This window comes from Notechis scutatus, chromosome 2, assembly GCF_049901735.1.
Source record: "Notechis scutatus isolate UNSWTSFEM ecotype Mainland chromosome 2, rNotScu1.2, whole genome shotgun sequence".
Taxonomy (NCBI): domain Eukaryota; kingdom Metazoa; phylum Chordata; class Lepidosauria; order Squamata; family Elapidae; genus Notechis; species Notechis scutatus.
The window spans coordinates 233,705,933-233,724,949 of NC_142010.1; the positions used below are offsets into that span (position 1 = coordinate 233,705,933).

Genomic DNA, 19,017 nt, shown 5'->3' on the forward strand with positions numbered 1-19,017 from the left:
TAACTTTGAACGGTCATTAAACAAACTGTTATAAGTTGAGGACTACCTGTAGTAGGTTGTGGTCTATTTTATCAAATGCCTTACTGAAGTCCAAGTAAATTATATCCACAACATTCCTCTGGTCTACTAATTTTGTCACTTTGTCAAAAATGCAGTAAGATTTGTCTGGCATGATCTGTTTTTTTACAAACCCATGTTGGCTTTTAGTTAATATCAACCAGTATGTTCACATAAGATTTAGTTAGCTTTTACTGCAAAGTATGAATTTATCCTCCTTTTGAAATGATTTTAGTCATAACATCTGGGACAAATTTGGAAATGGTCTTGGTTTTTCTGGTTTTACTCAGAAAATGCTTGTGAGTGTATAGTACTTGAAATAGATGTTTACTTTCAGTCCTTTTCTAGATCAGGTTACTGGTGCCTAGAGAGAGAGTCAAGAATACTTTTTTAAACAATGGCCTTTAAAATAAGCACGCAAGGCATAGACTTTTTATGGAAAATAATGGTTACAGTTCTCATTTCGTTGCAATAAACTAGTTCAGATATAACAAGGAAAGTCAAAGAATGAAAAAATTATGAAGAAATAAATAATATCCATGAGGATCAGTGTAAGCAGTTCCTTGCAGACGGAAGCTTTAGTCAGACTTGGTTCTCTGCCATTCATATGGCAGCTATTGAAGGAAATTCATCTCACTCAGCTTTGAGTTGCTGGTTACTGAACAGCCTAACAGTAGTTGTGATTTGGATGGAAACATCTTAATCTATTTGGACCCACATGCACAGTTTGTATTTTCCAATCATATCAAAGTGGGAAGATGTGGATAATTGTGCGAGCCAAATATAGTCATTGGAGTAAATCCTTGTAGCTTGTAATTATTGGTAATTGCAGAATGATAAAATTGAAAGTCCCGCCTGAGAAAGGATGACTGACTACAATTATCTATAATTCAAAAGATACAGAAATGTAGGTATTTCTTAGTTTGACACTAAGATTTTTTTTAAATAAAACTTTCCAAGGCTGTGTAAAAAGGAGTCGTAAGTGTAGAGAGAATATAATCTACAAGCCATAGTTAAACATGAAATGTATTTAGTTGGATACAGAACTATTATTCTGGATATTCAGAAATATAATGGATAGCCAATGGTTGCAATTTTGCAACCTAAAATAAGAAGATAGATCTTGGATCTTTCTATGTTTCTTCAATATTCTTCTATAGTGAGCAGAATTGTTGGTGTGCCAAACAGATGGAAGGGGAGGCTAGACAAAGAAAAGGATCAAAGAGCAGGTGCAAATCCCTGTGTCTGCTGAATCACCCAGTTAGTTAGGCAATGTGAAGTTATATTCTCAATTTGCAGGTTCCATTAGGGAACAAGCTGGGTCAGCAACATTGCCAAGCACTTTTGGTTGGGATTCTAGAGCTACTTTAAGTACATCCAGAATTATTTTTTAATATGTCTATCTAGAAATAGTACTTTTTAAAAACCACCCCTTCCATAAAATTTTCTATATGTCCCTAAGGCAGGTAGTGTGTGTGGTGTGTGTGTTTGGATGGTTGGGTGGGTGGGTTTGGTTTACCTGCCTTTTGAGTCTGAAGTTTTGACTCAGATTTCTTGGCAATATTTTGGAAATAGTTTGCTATTGCCTGGTTCCCAGGACTGAGAGCGAGTAACTGGCCCAGGTCACCCAGCTGGCTTCATGCCCAAGGCAGGACTGGAACTCAGTATCTCCTGGTTACTAGCCGGATGCCTCTAACCATTACGCCAGACTGGTTCTCCAAAGCAGATGAGTCCTGGGATAATTGCATCTGCAGGAGCATGATGGTGCAGATTGGCAGGCTAAGTACTCTACCTACACACATACTTTTGCAGTGTTTTCCCTGGACTCTCATGATGGCTGTGTTCAAGATTTAGGGGTAGTCCTTCCCTGACTATAGTAGTCCTTGATTTAAGACACAATCAGAATCTCGGTTATTGAAAGATTTAGTAGTTAAATGTCCGTTTTGCTTAATGTCTGCAATCCTGGCATTCCCATTTGTGGTAGTTAAGCAATCTCATGGGTTGTTAAGTAAAGTGGAGGAATGCCTCAAGGGTTAAGGAGGCGCTGGGAGGCTGGCAAAAGCTATGGGGTCCACTGGCACGTGGAAACTTGCCTGAGAAATTTGGGGTTCTCCCTGTCACACCATGTCTAGGATTTTACTCTGAAAGTGCTTCCTGCCCACGGGTTTTCAGTTCCACCATGCAGAAGAGCAGGAAGCTCTTTCAGTCAGCCCCAGGCACGAGAGGGAGTCCTCTTGGCAGGTGATAGCAGGTTGCAACATTCCCTTCTTGCTTCCCCATTGACTTTCTGGGGAAGCCGGCAGAGAATATTGCAAATAGGGCACAGATCACAGGGCATTTGGCACCTGATCGTAAATGTAAACAGGATGCCCATCACCAAGATCACAGTCACTTGATCATAGTGGGGCAGTCCAATGTTTTGCAATGGTTGAAAATACTTTACAACCACAAAGCATCCTTTCTGAGGCTGCTGTTATTTCAAACCATTGTTAAGTGAATGGGTTCTAAGTCAAGGACTGCCTGAATGACTGTGGTGTGGACTTCTTCTTGTGATGCTGATCAGATGGCTTCTTTTCCTTGTCATTTGTGACCTATTCATGGGGGAAGGATATCACATAATTTCATATATTAACAGAGGAGGTAAGTCTGTTTTCTTTTATTATTTTAGAAGATCATAACATCACAAGGTTTAAGAAATTGATTTAAATATTGTAAGGCAATTTAGAAATTTTAAAATTTAAAATGCGGCAAAATCAGGAACAAAAGAGGCAGTAATGTAGAAACAGAGTATTTTTTGATTAAGTCAAAAGTTTTATGAAACAAAATAGTTTCTGTCGTCTCCCCCAATAGTTTTTAAAAATGATCTCTACCCCAGTTTTAAATGTAGCTTGCATTTAATAGATGGGATTATTTACTAAGAATGTCCACTAAAAAATCTTTGGGATATTGGAAATAATTCTCTGTTCTTGGGATTGTAGCTCATGTTTACACCTGCACTTCATTTTTATAAAGTAGTAGTATCTGTATGCACACCTAAGCCTCAAAAGCTTTTATCCTAAGTATAAGCATAGGGATGAAGAAATCAAAGATGTGGAAGAAAGTAGATCCAGGTGCAAGGGTGTGTCAGATTTACACAGATTGAATTAATTTTCACCTTCCAGCCAGGAACAGAAAAACATGCAATTGTAATTACTAAGATCTTGATTATTATTTGGATGTAAGAAACCCACATATTTGAGTGTACTGCTATAATGTCTGTAATGTGAAACTAATTAAGCCAAAATAATTTTTGTCTCTTGATTTCTAATATGGTTAACCTTAGTTTTATTGCAAAAATATTTTGAAGTATTGGGAGTTTTACTCATTTTGCAGGAGACAAATGGCCCAAATTGATGTGAGTAGTAGGTTAAGTAATAATCAGAGCACTACTTAGCTTAGATTAGCAACCCACCAAATTTAACAGTCATTTTGCCATCATAGTGATACAGACGCTTTAAACACTTCTTGCAGATTTCTAGAAATAAAAATTAAAAAAAACAAGAAAATTGTTAATAGCACCTGTCTGATCTTGATGAATATAAATCACCGGAACCTGATGGTTTACATCTCAGAGTTCTGAAGGAGCGGACAGATGTTATCTCAGAACCATTGTACCATATCTTTCAAAAATCCAGGAACACCAGGAAATTCCCTGAGGATCGGAAAAGAGCTGATGTGGTTCCTATCTTCAAAAAAGGAAAAAAATAAAAACAGACCCAGGAAACTACAGACCAATTAGCCTAATATCAATACAAGTATTCCTTGATTTACAACCACAATTGAGCCCAAAATTTCTGTTCCTAAGTGAATCATTTATTAAGTAGGTTTGCCTCACAAAATTAGCAGGCAGAACAGGTAACAACCAGACTTGGCAATGGCTAAGAGCAGGAAAGCTGAAGAAAGAGACGCAGGAGCTAATTCTAGCTGAACAAGACTTAAGAACAAATGCATACAAAGCCAGAATTGAGGAAACAGCAACAGACAACAAATGCTGTCTCTGCAAAGAAACTGAGGAAACAGTAGACCATCATGTTAGTTACGGCAAGATTATTCAAGCTGACTACAAGCAGTGGCATGATATAGCAATAGTGGTGCATTGAAAGATTTATAAGAAATATCATTTGCATATGAGGAAGAACTGATGGGATCATAAAAAAGAAAAAAATAATAGAAAATGAAAAAGTTAATATGCTCCAGGACTTCAGATTTCAAACAGACAGATACCTGTCACATAATGCCCCAGATTAAACATTGTTGATAATAAAGACAAAAAAAATCTGGACATTGTAATCCAGCATAATGGAAGAGAAAGAACCGGAAAAGATAACAAGTACAAAGATCTGCAAATAGAAATGGAATAACTGTGGCAAAAGAAAGCAAAGGTAGTACCAATAGTAATAGGTGCCTTGGTGCAATCTCAAAACAACTGAAACATCAATTATACACCATTGGCATGGACAAAATCACCATCAATTAATTGCAAAAAGCACCTTTACTCAGAACAGTTTACATCCCAGGGGTGGGCTTCTACCTGGTCAGACTGGTTCTATAGAACTGGTTGTTACGATTCTGCGCAGTTCGGAGAACTGGCAAACCACGTCACTGACTGGCCCTTCCCCTCCCCGCCCACTCATTCCTTACCTGGCATGCACACTTGCGTTGGATTTCTTGCTTTCTAACTAATCTAAAAGCAGAGCTGAACCTTCCTTAGGACTGAAGCTTCTATTTTTTAGTGCAGACTCAGGTAGCAGATTGCAGAAAGATAGATCTCTGAGTGAATCTGTGATTCTGCAAGCAACTCAATCTGCCCGCCTGCTTTGCCTGATTTTGGGTAAAAGTTGCTCTTTTTTAAAATAAAAAATTCCAATATTTACATAAATATTTATAATATTTACATACAAGCCATGCCCAGCCAGTCACATGACCACCAAGCCATGCCCAGTCAGCAAGCCATGCCCACCCAGTCACATGACCACCAAGCCAAACCCACAAATTAGGCCATGCCCACAGAACCGGTTGTTAAGAAATTTGAATGCCACACCTGTTACATTCTGTGGTAATACCTTTAATACAACGAAACATCAACATCTGCCTATTTAGGTCCTTTGGAAGGACTCAGTAGGTTGATACAAATGCCAAATCCAGTTTAAACATCTGACTTCTGGGACTAACCATAATAATAATAATGGAAATTTATTGTATATTTGGGTTTTTATTTGAGTGTATTTAGTAAATATATTGAGTTCTTGCAAGAGTCTGTACCTTGGAAATGTTCTAAGTCCATTAATTGCTCACTCTTCACTTACCTTTTATAGTAGTTAAGTCTCTAGTTTTAGTTTTCTGTTGTAAAGAATGATCATCTGGTAATACTCTGTTCAGTTGATTTAGTTTTCATTTTCTTAAGTGAAAACTTATAGACATGTTACATTTCATCAAAAACACTTTAGACACTTGTATTTTTTTGGGGTGTGTGTGTGTGAAGTAGTGATTCTCCTCTCCTAAATTTGCATGCTGTGTCCAGTTTATACATGCTCAGTGCAAAAAAAAAATCATTCTGGATGTTTTAAAGAACCCTGCATAGAAATTACTATCCTGAATTTTATTTGGAATAGTTAGAATTTCAACTTGGTTAAAATGGGTAATATAAACTCATTGAAAAATGTTTTTTTTCCTGGAAAATGCACATTTGGAAATATATTTTCTGTAAATGAACTTTGGTTTCATTTGATGAAATTATATTGTCAGCTATACGTTTGTTTTACTAGTAATATAATATATTTTCAAAGAAAAATGGGATCAGAGCTTAGGTAAAGGTAAAGGTTCCTCTGCATGCTAGTCATTTCTGGCTTTAGGGGGTGGTGCTCATTCATTTCTAAGCCGAAGAGCCAGCGCTGTCTGAAGACGTCTCCATGGTCATGTAGCTGGCATGACTAAACACTGAAGGTGCACAGAGCACTGTTACCTTCCCACCAAAGTGGTCCCTATTTTTTTCTATTTTCATTTTTTACGTGTTTTCGAGCTGCTAGGTTGGCAGAAGCTAGGACAAGTAACAGAAGCTCATTCCGTTACACGGCACTAGGGATTCGAACCACTGAACTGCCAACCTTCTGATTGACAAGCTCAGAGTAACCTGTTGGTGATAATAATTCCTGTTCATAATGTTTGCCAGTCATCATTTCCTAAGTTTCATCTGACTCATTATCAGTTAGTTCTTTTGTATCCTGTTTGCCCATCACACCCAGATAGCAAATAAGCAAGACCAAGTTTGCATCAAAAGTAAAGCTAGCCCTGGGTGTTGCCTGTAGAATGATGGAGCCTTATGCTTTGATGCCAAGGTGTCAGACTTATCCATTGTCCATCATATCCATTTGTCAGACTTATCCATTGTCCATCATAGTCCAAAAAACTGTGGCTGTACTCTTCAATAATGTTTTAATTAAAGAAAACCTGGGATGACACGACCAGAAGGAGTCCTGCCTACATTTGATTGATTGGCACTTGCAGAGATTAGAAAAACAATATAATGTTGGTACTCTTGTATAGTTATCTGGAGATGGGGGACTCTGGAGATTTGTTTTTGTGTATACTCTGAACTTAGTAATTTATACATAAAAAGATACATTCTACTTGGTGTTTACTTAATGTTTAAATGCTATATTTTCTCTTTACTTCAACAAACAATCCTCAAGTCCTGTTTAAATTAATTTACATTTAAAAAAATAGTAGGAATATATGGCATACACTCTAATTTTAGGTGCTCCAGAGAGTTGTTGGTGGCTCTGCTTTTCAAACCATATCAAATGATATGTATGTATGTATATATGTATGTTAGCGTGTGATGGAATCTCTTAATGCATGCCCACTGATTCATACATATCCTTTGGTTACATACATATACATGCATGCATGTTTTCACACTGTAAGTCCAGATGTTATTTGAAGCAGTGATGAGACTGGGTAGCAGTGGTCTAGTTTTCTTGTTTTAAAACAAAAGAAAAGGAGGCCACCGACATCCAGCCCAGAGCTCATCCCTGCTTCATTGATGCCAGCCATTAAGGTTTACACCATCAAAAGTTATTAGTTTGGTTTTGCCTTAGTAAATTGTATGAATTCAGTCATAGCTGAACCTGAATTCAATACATTTTCTCTTAGTATTCTTAAATGTGTGAGTAAGAAAATATATACTGTTATTGAGGGGATTTTAGTGAAGACGAGAGAATATCTGGCTCTGTCCATTGTGGCATTTTGCTCCAAATAGTTTTCTCTGAGGAGTAAAGACTTTTGAAGGCCTCTGTGTTAAAAAAGATATTTTAAAGTATTTGTTTTTGTTATTTTACTTGTTAACAAGTTGCTACTGTCAGATGAGGACAATTTTATTGACTATTGTTAAAACTACATTATTAAAAATAACAGTAGCAACAAGTATGCAATTCTTATTTTAGGGAAACACAGCTCCATCTACACTTCCTCGCCAAAACAGATCTGATTTTTTGTTATTGCTCTCTTGTATATTTCATTCTTTTGAAAACTCCCTTTAGAGTTATATAATGGGGTTGTTTTTGGTTTGTTAATTTCAGTTGCTCAGAAAAAGTGTGATTTGTTTATAGTTTTGTAAATCCCGCTTTGAACTGAAAAACGTTTATTACAACCCATCTACAAGTAAACATTTTCCACCTCACTGAATACAGTGTAAAAACTTTAACCATGTTAAATTTTGTAGAATATGCCCAGTCTACATTGCCAGCTCTCTGTAATTAGAAATGTTTCTCTTATGTGACATAGCATTAAAAATATGTCCACTTTCTAGGGGCAAACCATTATATATGGAAAGTTTGACAACGTTCTTCTAGAGGAGGCTGAATTTTACTTTGTTTACAAAGGATCAATACAGAAACATGTGGTTTTTGCCAAGCAAGTTACTGAAAACACTCTTGAATCTATCATTCCAGGTGAGTGATGTAGCTCTGCTACATTGTCCATTTGTCTTCTTATTGCAGCATTTTAAACTGTGTTGGAAGGGCTATTAATTATTGAATTTTGATTATTTAATTGTTATCACAATGGAATCCAAACAACAGGAAGAGAGTTTTTGTCTCTTGTGTACAGTTGCTGGGCTAAGACGTAAAGTCTGTTTCCAGATAACTGACTAAGCATAGCAACCAGTGGTGGTTGAGTTGCCCAAAATGTCTAACCTTTTCTTGGGAGACACTGCATTTTCCACATAGCTTAATTTCTCCTTCTCGAAGTCCAAGCATTATTTATTAGTTTAAAGAATCAGGAATGAAAACCTTTTATTTACAGTATACATTCCAATCTAAAGCCTTATAAAAGCATGACTTTGCTAGTTTTTACAGCTTTTTGTTAACTATTTGTTAACTATGGTTAGATAGACATAGGCAATCCCTATCTTGTTCTCATGCAATATCCAAGCTATTTTTTATCTTCTTCAGATTGTAGACCGATCTGGATTCTGCAGTTATCAGGTGCCTTGATAAGTTGCTTTCCCTTCCCATTTTTAAATGCTGTCCTTTCAGCACCATTATCATGCCTTAGCAACTGCAACTGGACCAAAAATTTTGGTCATAGGTTGTTGTGGTCACTAAACAAGTTGCCATGACCTGATTCTATTTCACAACTGATTATACAACATTACATGAGTCATGTGACTGTTAAGTAAACCATTAAGCAAATCCACTCCTCTGAATGGGCGTTCTTTGCAAGAAACTAGTAAAAATGCTGGAAACTGGCAAAAAAATTGAGAATTGTTCCATGACTGCGTAATATTGTAACTGGTCATAAAGGTGAACTGATTGCCAAAGCATTTGAAATGCAATCATGTGATCACACTGAGGAGGGGTGCAACAGTCATATCTTTGAGGGCAGGACAAAAGTAGCTTTTTGAGGTAACTTTGAACAGTTGTTAAGTGAGGACTACCTGTAATCAAGTAGATATTGGGAGAATCCTCTACCCTTGACAGGCTAGAATCAAATATTGATGAATGCAGAAGTAATTATAGTACTATTTGCATGGCCAGTCAGTCTTGCTGTGTCATGTTGGGTGATCAACTTTAAAGCTCACGTAATGCAAACCTTTTTGTTTATATTAATAAACACCATCTTCGCTGATGGGGCAACTCTATGTGTGTTTTAACCATAAATTCCAGAATTCCCAGCCAACATAATGTGGCTAGGAATTCTTCTGGCATGTTTTTCTGCCTGGACTAGTTGGTGTTCTGGCTGGATATTAGTAACACTTGCATCCCAATACAAGTGGACGGTACAAATTGCACCGAATAAAAAGGAGCAATGTAAATAAGGCAACTGAAAATTGAAAAATATATCAATCTTTCTGTTATTTCTAATATTTCTATGCATGGTCAATATACTGTATTTTCAGTTAAGTGTATACATGTGTATGTAGTACATGGTGAATACTATCAGTTGTTTATTTCCCCCCTGCACATATAGTATATGAGAATGGAATCTGACTTTAATTCCAGTTTCTCATACTTTAAGAAATGGCAATAAAATATATTTTTGTAGAGGCATGTATTGACTATATAACACTTAATTATTATACTTTTTCAGCTCATAGAGAACAAGAAGATGTTTCTGTCTTTGTGGTTATGTATGGAAAGGAAAGTGAATTTGTGATTCTGGGTTCCTCATGTATTACCTTCAAGCATGACATTGCTTGTGAATTAGCCTGTTTCTTGGTGAGTCAGGCCAACTGTCTCACTCCCTCCAGTCATCACACCCTTCTCAGTCAGTTTGATTTGATCGAGAGAGATTTGCAGTCAATGGATCATGATGTTATGCTAGCCATGGCCTGTGAAGAGATTCCATCTTCCTGGAATATTGTTGGGAATAGTACAGAAGATGGTAAGTAATTCTTAATTAATTAATTAATTAATTTTATAGCAATGAATTTAGAATTATATCCTGCCTTTTATCCAACAGCTTGAAGTTGAATATGCAACACTCCTTCCTCCCATTTTCTCCCATCACAATAAAATTGTGAGGTAGTACATAAAATCTGTACCAAAATTATCCATGATTGGGGGTGGACTTGAAGCTGTGCCTCCTTGGTTCTACTATATCTTTGTTGCTGTATCACTCTTTTACTTTGCTTATTCTTTTCTCATGTATTCTGATTCTTATTATTTTGTATATATTACCAGCATAAAGATCAAAGACAACTAGTACAACGGAAATTAAATTTAAATTGTAAAATTAAATTAGGCACCAGAAATTAAACAGAATATTATAAAGTGGTTTGTATCCTATTACTGTTAATATATAAAAAAGCCAATGAGGTAGGAACATTACAAAGCAACCAGATTTGTTAAAAAAGTTGTTTCCTTGGTACATCTAATTCAGTTCATGAATTATGCTTGTCAGCAACTGTTGATAATTCAAAGTTTGCTAACAAGATTAATGTGGCACCAATATGAAGTTTTCACTTTGATTACTAGCAGATGAACATTTTTTTCTAATTTAAAACTGTTATGTAATAACATGTTCTTGTTATATAAACAAAAGGAGACATCCTTTTCATTGAAGTGGTGAAAAGAATGCTGTAGTGCAGGAATTTTGGTAACCAACAGCTTATTTATTACAACTGTTAATGTTTTGCCATTGATTTATTTAACCTTTATTGGGTATGATTTGTGTTTAATAACACCATCATTATGGTTAAAAATATAAGTGGTTATATTTGGATTTTGAATTCCATTGAAAACCTGGGTTTTGCTTGTGCATGGGAATTGTTTAGCAAAAGTAGATTTTATCTTATTTATATATTTGTTTTTAAATGTTTATCCTGCCTTTCATCCAGAACTCAAAACAATATACCGGTACATAGAACGTCTGTCTCCCTGTGAGGCAGGTAAGGCTGGGAGAGAGTGACTGGCCCAAAGTCAGCCAGTGATTTCCATGATTGACAGTGGAGTTGTCTCAGATCTCAGTTCTAGTCTAATTCTTTAATAGTTACAAATGTTCTTTTGGGAACTTTGAGATATGCAATTCACAAAGTAATTATGCATAATCATAAAGAATACACAAAGAGATCTTATATATGACTTTCTGAAGTTTGACTTTAAGTTTCATGCCAAGACATTTCTCAAAGCTGGATTTCTTCTAAAGTGATAGCTGCTAGTGAAATTGGGCTAAGAAAGCACTTCCATTCTCATAAGGGTCCATAATTGGGTCTGGTCTTTGTAAGAAAGTAAAATCCAGTTTATTTAGTTCCAGTTATTTTTTTTCTCCTAAAGAGTTTCATATAGGACATAATTATATTAGGATTATAAAACACTTATTGTTACACAGTATAATGTGATGAATAATATGGCTCTTTACCTCCCCATCTTCCCAAACTGCAAGACTATGTTACAATGCTTTCTTTCAATTGGTTTGCAAATCAGGAATGCTATGAGATAAAACTGGCAGAAATCTGGAGAAATTCCTAATTAGTTTTGTGACAAACATTGATAAAGGCCAAAGGCAGAAAACAACCTTTGCCAATGGGTTCCCTTCATATATATTAGACTGTTACTTTTATGTTCTGCAGATAGCATAATCTATGCAATCTATGGAGTTGTTGAACACTGAAATTCAAGCATCTCAGGACCATCCCAGATGCTCTAGAGTTTTGGTAGTGTTAACATGAAGAAATTTCTGACAGTGAGAACAATCAACCAATGGAACAGCTTGCCCTCGGAAGTTGTGGGAGTGCCATCACGTGAGACTTTCAAGAAGAGATTGGACTGTCATTTGTCAGAAATTGTGTAGGGTCTCCCGCTTGGGCAGGGGGTTGGACTAGATGACCTACAAGGTCTCTTCCAACTCTGATTATCTGTTAAGTGCAATTTAAGTAACCCGACTATTTCTTAAATAACCTAAAGTTAGTTACGTTTTATTCTCTTAGGGTTGCCTCCCTCAGTTCAGTGCTAAATTACTTCATATTACAAATTTTGCAATAAAGTTAAGGCATGTTATACTTTTCATTCTGTTCTGTCTTGTAACTAAGCCTGAGTAATCATGTGGGCAGTGGAACAGAATGAAACATGGGGACTTAACTGATGGATTCCTTGATGCCATGGTGCTTCAGACATTTGGCTGGTTAGGAAAGTGTGCTGTGTTAGATACCCATCTCCTATTTTGATAAAAAAATATTTATAAAGAGCAAAACTAAGATTATGATTCCTTTCATTCCTTTTGGGTAGTCAGTCCAAGGTGTGTACGGGAAACAAAGTTCAAAGAAACAAAATTCAGCATGCTTATGGGAAAAAGCTGCTGCCACCTATTCTGCATACACTAAAATTGAAATGTAGGAAAAACAGTATTAGTACATCTATGTGAAGAAATAGCCTTTACAGCAGAATATTATAATTTCACTAATACTTTGAGATGGGCAGCAAATAAATTTAATAAATAAATAGGAAGGGTTTATATTTCTTGGTAGATCCGGATTTTTGAGATGAACTGCAAAAAAGCTTAGTTATAGCTGGATTCTTCCTGCCACAGGAGCAGGCAAGCAAGCCACTTAGAAATTTCAACTGTGATCTAAATTGGGATCCCTGAAATATCTATCCTAATTAAGTATAAGATTTGGATAGAGTCATAAAGGCCATCTGCGGATTTAGACCTTATGATAGGCAGATCACAAAAGAAATCTCCACAATCCACTTACTTGCTCCTATTGAAAGTGCCAAGCAGGGGGCTGGGGAAACTTGTTTCATTTTCATCTGCTGAAAATAGAGTCATAAGCTATTCTTTTTTCTGTATCTTTGTTCTTTTTATATACATTTTTATTTTACTGCAGCACTGTTTCTTATTTTTTATTATCTCCTCTACTTTTTTCTTTCTTCGTCATCATTTTTTGTTCATTTTTTTATTTTTTACTTTGAAAAACTTAAACCTACTGGGAAAAAGAACCCCCTCCCAAACATCATGGAGGATATCAATGGAAAATCTAACTTTGTATTGGTTCTCCAAAAAACTACATGTCCATTAAATCATCAGAAGTCAAACCTGACCTTAAAAAAAAAAAGACTATTTGCCTTGGTGCCAATTTCCCTACCCATCAGGCAGTGGCACACTGATTGCTGCTATTATCAATCATTCAAGTTCTCCTTGCTTTTTGCAGATGTGATTTACTTAATATCGGTAATGTTAGTTACCATTGGTAGTATTGTGAAAATCATGCTATATTTGGTTCTGTTGTTCTGTGGCCAGCCATGGTGCTAGATTCCCCATAATTCAAGAACCAATGAAAAACAAAATATGTATCTGCCAAAGAATGAATTTAAAGACTTGTTTCCAGCAGAGGTACTTTTTCCCCATTCTTCTGAGATAAGCCTGCTAATGGTTGCAAGGAAATGAGAGATTGCCAGGAGTAAGAACAAAGAGCAGCTGAGACCGTAGCATCCCATCTGGCCCTGGGTGAAAGGTCCTAATGGCAGAAGGGCTCGCACAATTCATGAGGGGCCTTTCTGAGCCCCTGTGCCTTTGGCAGATTCCTCATATTAACCCTGCCAACATCAGATGGCTCTATGTTAAGCTTATTTGGCTGACTGTAACTACTTAGCAATTCAATTCAATTAAGTTCAATTAACTCTTCAATTTCAGATGTTGAATAATGCTTTCTAGGAATTATTTTATTATGAAATTCGATTTTTACCAAGCTCTAATGTTTGTTAGCATTAATTCTAGACTTTAATTAAAACTTCAAGAAGGAAACTTATTTAAGTTTCTTTCAGAAATTGGAATTATTTCCTGTTTTTATTAATGCAGGGTAAAGATTTCCTCAAAGTGGATTAATAGTGACTTATTGCCCAATATATTTGTCATAGGATTCTGCTTTTCTGCAATGAACATTACATTAGCTCTATGTTGTTTTAATGTTAACAAAACCTTGAGTCCCATTTTTCCAATGCACTGCATTGCTTATCAAACGAAACACAAACAAGACTATCATTGGGCTGCATTTAGCACATTGTGTTGCGTTCTTAAACACTCTGATAAGAACAGTTGTCTGGGTGATGTGTAAATCAGTACAATAATACAGTCCAACTATAAATAGCTCTATCACTGAAAACAAAACAAAAGAAACAATAACAACAAACAGAAGCAGCAGAGCCAGTATAGTCTAGTGGTTGTGGTCTTGGACTAGGAGGCCTACTCTCTCCTAAACCAATGAAGCTCACTGGATAACTTAAGACATCACTTAACAGCCTAAATAACCTATGTGGGGAATGTGGAGAAAACTGCTGTGTGCGTGTTTGTTTGTTGCTTTGAATTCCTGGAGGAAAGGTGACAATTCAATCTGACAAACAAACAAGTGACAACATAAAGTCGCACATAGGCAGAAAAAAAAAATCTTAACAGTAAAAGAGGGCAAATTTGTGACATATTAAAATTATTTTTAAATGCTTAGGAGAATAAAAAGGCATTCACAGGGCACAAGAAAGTCTACGGCAGTGGTCCCCAACCTTTGTGGCTTGGCAGCCAGGCTAGGATGGGGGGAGGGGAACTGGGCCACATGAGGGGCGGGCTGGTGCACACATGTGCACACACTCCAGCCATGCACTCACGTGGTCCAATTCTTAATAGACCATGACCAACCAGTAGGGGGTTGAGGATCCCTAGTATTGGTGTGTGATAAGCAAGTAATGTGAGAGCATTCAGTGATTAGAAGTCATCCTAAAAATCACACAGTGCTTTGTCAGTTAGGAAAAGAGAAATTTTCTCTTTTCAGAGAAAAGTGTTTTGCTTGAAAGGCATCTGTTCTACTGTTGACTATGTTGGCTATGTCAGCTTTCAACACTGCCACATAGCTTGAGAAAGTGGGAGGGGGGTGATTTCAATTGTGTAGCTCTAAGTAGACAAAATAGAATTCTTCTGTTAGTTCAAGGTCATGAAGTGTGGTGCAGGAATAAAAAGGAACTTACTTTGGGATTGGTTCATGTGATGTGATGATGAGGGTAAAGGGGATGGATTGTAGATTGGGACATTGTGGAAAGTTCCGGGGAATTTAGTTATGAGATTTCTCAGATGTGCCAGGTGCTATTCTAATAAAGGTACTTTTGAGATGATGCTTGTCTCGGAGTTGCTGATTGGAATGGAGGTTTGCTGGAATGTTGACAGACTATGTATGATATTGCAGTTATGTATTGTTTTCTGCCACAGTTTAATTTTTGTGATTGATTGTTATATGTGGCCTTATATTCTTTTTTAGAATATATTTTCTAAACTTTAAATACAGGTTTAGAGAGGAAGTAATCTGCCTGTGTTCAAAACTAAGACATCTGAATCTTAATTTATCTAGTCATTCATCACACCTCAGTACTAGATGATAGCTTCACTAAAGACTATGCTTCAATAGTTCCTGCAATTTAAGGTTATTGATGAGTTTCTTTCAGCTTAAATTACTTTGAGACACCTAGTAGCAAAAAATATTCATTTATTGATAGAAGTCGATCAATATTCTATTGATAGACACTCTATTATGACGTGTGAGTCATCAGTTTTATGTTTTCTTCTATCAGCATTAATAAACTTTCATTGTACAGGTGCCATAACACTTGTTCTTAGATGTTTTGTCCCCTTGCAGTTCAGCTTGTTTTAAATAAATCAGCAAACAATAAACGGTACTTGAATCTTATCACAAACTTTTCAAAATATGGGTTTCTGCCAGTGTGCACAGTTGTGGTTTGATTCATGGTAAAAGCATATACAGAACTTGTTTGCTAAGAACAAAAAAAAAGTTGGTGGCAGATAGCAGGGTGTGATCAGTTTTCAAGCACAACCTTGGCTTTCAGGGTTGCTCAAGGTAGGAAATTACCTGCAGTATTAGAATCTTCAACTGATTTTCAGGGAAAAAAATATTGGGTTTGAAAGCTTGTCAACACATTAAAAGTGTAAAAGAAGATTAAGCCTGAAACAACTGAAAACTGTAAGCCTGTTCTGATGCCAAGTCTTCCCTTCAAGACACAGCTAATATTTTCTACTTCCTTCCTGAAAATAAATGAACTTTATTATTCAGGGACAACTTAGTCACTTCTGTTAGGATAAATATTTGTTTTGTTTTAAATAATTTTAAGCAAGGAAAGGATTCAGGTGCAAGAAAGAATAGGAATATTCATGTAATAGATTAAACAGACTGGTTTTATCTGCTATTATCCCTTAAACATTATATTTTGACTACAAACTAGAGAACTGATACAAATCAAGCTCTAGAATACTGGCTATAACTTGGCTTGCAACATTTCCAGCCCTTTTAAATAACTTGACTGCTGATTTTTCAAGAGACAGCTTGATGGAAACTAGTTCTTTAAAACTGGGAATCTTTCAGTACTCAAATGAATTTTCTAGCTTCTTAATGTGAACTTTCTACTCATGTCTCATTTTGTTTTAATCATCCATTGAATTAGAACAAATGTTCTTTGTTCTGATGGTGTAAATTTGAGAATGGGTTACATTTTGCTGAAACAGCAGGCTTTTCATCTATTTATATTATGAACTTGAAGTACATTGGAAGAGGTTAGTATATAGAAGTCTTATTGGCTGCATCCATTGGATTATATTAGTAGTAAACTAAAAGAAAGATAAATCTGGATGGAAAGCAGATCTTTTAGAAAGAAGATAACAACAAAAGGGGTAAAATGCATACAACACATTTTCCAGATTTCTTACCTTACTTTCTTATAGTTACTAACTCCCACTGAAACCTGAAGCTTTCCCAATAAGTATGTTCATAAGAAACAACCTTTATAGGTTGTAGATATTTGCAGTGGCCAGAACCCATGATCGAAAAAAAGGTTAGAGCCCAAGCAAAGACATGAAATGAGTGTTATATGAAATAATGCTCACTGATTTAAGATGGTTGGCATTGGTTGATCTATTTGCATATATCTATTTTCTCTCACAAACTCCTATCCTACATTACACAGATGCACAAAAACACACATTTGACTAGAGACAGAGTAACTGTCTGGATTCAGTAAACATAAACAATCTGTGCATGCTTTTTCTGTAAGAAGTCCAACTGAAGTCCGTGACCCTTCTAAGATAAACATAACACTACTGCTCATGTTTATTCCAGCTTATTTCTTGAAAGTTGGCATGAAAATTAGGGAAAGGAGTTTTGGCGGTATTGAGGTGTTTTTTGCCCTTTGCAACATGGAATCGTTGTTCCAGGGCTGGAAGGAAAAGGACAAATATTCAGGCTTTCAGTTTAGTTCCTTTTATTCCAAGGTCAAGACTTCTGGTCATATTCAGTCCTGGTGCTAGTTGCATTCTTTTCTCTTTTCCTTCAAGAGCAAGACGTAAATCTCTGCAGTGGAGAGTTCCTCAACCATGAACCTCTCCATGAGATTCCAGTCTCCTGATTTTTTCGATCTGCATGCAGAGCCTTTATTGATCGAGAAGGGTCTCCAAAGCAGATATGTATTGTTCTCATATGATGACAAGGAAGAGAGGTTCACATTACTATAAAGTGTCCATAGAATCTTCTCTTGTCTATTCATTCATACACTTTCAAGAGGCTCTGTCTCTCTTAGCATACTCTCAATCAGTGACACGGCAGATATTTAGAAAATTCATTATGGATCACAATTAATTTTGCTTTTCATTTTCCCAGACTACATTGGTAATATCAACTTTTGAACTAATCTTAGCATATGCTATTCATGTGAGCAAATATTTAGGCTTATTATGTTGTTCCTGAGGTCAGTGTACAAAAATTTCCTCCTGTTTTGGAAGTTGACTTCTGATTTTCCAACTACATCATCAGAAGGGAACATATGTACAGTCTCATTACTGTCTGCATTTGTTTATATTGGCTGAGGAAATGCCTGGTTGTAATATAAAATGTGTTGCTGTCTTTGTCTTTATGGAAGCCCAGATTGTTAATTAAAGTCATGGGAGAACAAACATAAATGTTATTCTGTACTTTCATTTTCATTTTTCATTTGCTTTTATGTTAGTCATAAAACATATTTATTGTGTTAGACCTGTATAGACAGTTATGTCCCGCTGAATGACTTTAGGCTGCTCCCTTTTTTAATTTAGCCTATTTTACAGGATTGCTGTTTGGGTGGCAAATGGCAACTGAGAGTAAGTAGTTTTGCACTGCTTAAAACAAAGGTGCAGGCTATCACTGTAGGAAACAGCCAAATAAATATTGAGGGAGTTCTTACTGGTCTTTTCTCATAGACTCTGTATTGATTCTGGGCATCTTTATTATAGGATGGTCTCATAGGGGAATGCTTTGCTTAAACGTATGCTGGTAGGCTTTGGAGTTGGCTTAATTTCCAATTCACTTTCATTTACCTTCACTAACTGAAATAATGTCCATGATGTATGCTATGTTTGATTCTACTGTCAATCATGAGGGTAGACTGTGAAGATTATGCTGTTTCATTCTATGTTCAAGCTTGCATGCAGATTCAGCAATATGAATATTTTTCATCTTCTCAGGCCTTTAAAGTGGTTGGGCTGTTTTAAATGCAATTAAATGGCTTGATCCCAAAGTTGAGCTGCTAATTAGTTGAGAGCTTCTGTTTTTGTGGTGATGGAGGAATAGAATAAAAGAGGACAGAACTGAGAAAGGTGAATAGACCTTCCAGAAGAGACCACCAGGAAGAGATTACAGAAACCCTGCAGAGGGGTGGGTGGGTGGGGGGAAATAACAAAATGAGAAAGAGCAAGTTTTTAAGAAAAAGAAGCTGAATTCATTATATTAGGAGAATAACATAACAAAATGTTTTAGAAGCAGGCACAGGTTTACCATACTGAACATGGCTGAAGAGTCCAGAGGAGGAGTGTAGAAGAATATCTTTAACTGGAAAAGAAGTAGCAGGAGCAGATGTTTTGTAATTTTCATTAATATTCCTGTGAGAAAGAAATTTCTCCCAAGAA

At 36.3% G+C, this 19,017-nt stretch overlaps 1 protein-coding gene across 1 annotated transcript in view; it reads left to right on the forward strand.

Annotated features, from left to right (window-relative positions):
- The window catches only part of ARHGEF28 (Rho guanine nucleotide exchange factor 28), a 147,956-nt gene that overhangs the window by 32,674 nt on the left and 96,265 nt on the right, over positions 1-19,017 (forward strand). The window contains exons 3-4 of the mRNA XM_026670627.2: positions 7,904-8,045; positions 9,685-9,978. Coding sequence (XP_026526412.2) covers positions 7,904-8,045; positions 9,685-9,978 — 436 coding nt within the window. The remainder of the gene's footprint in view (positions 1-7,903; positions 8,046-9,684; positions 9,979-19,017) is intronic.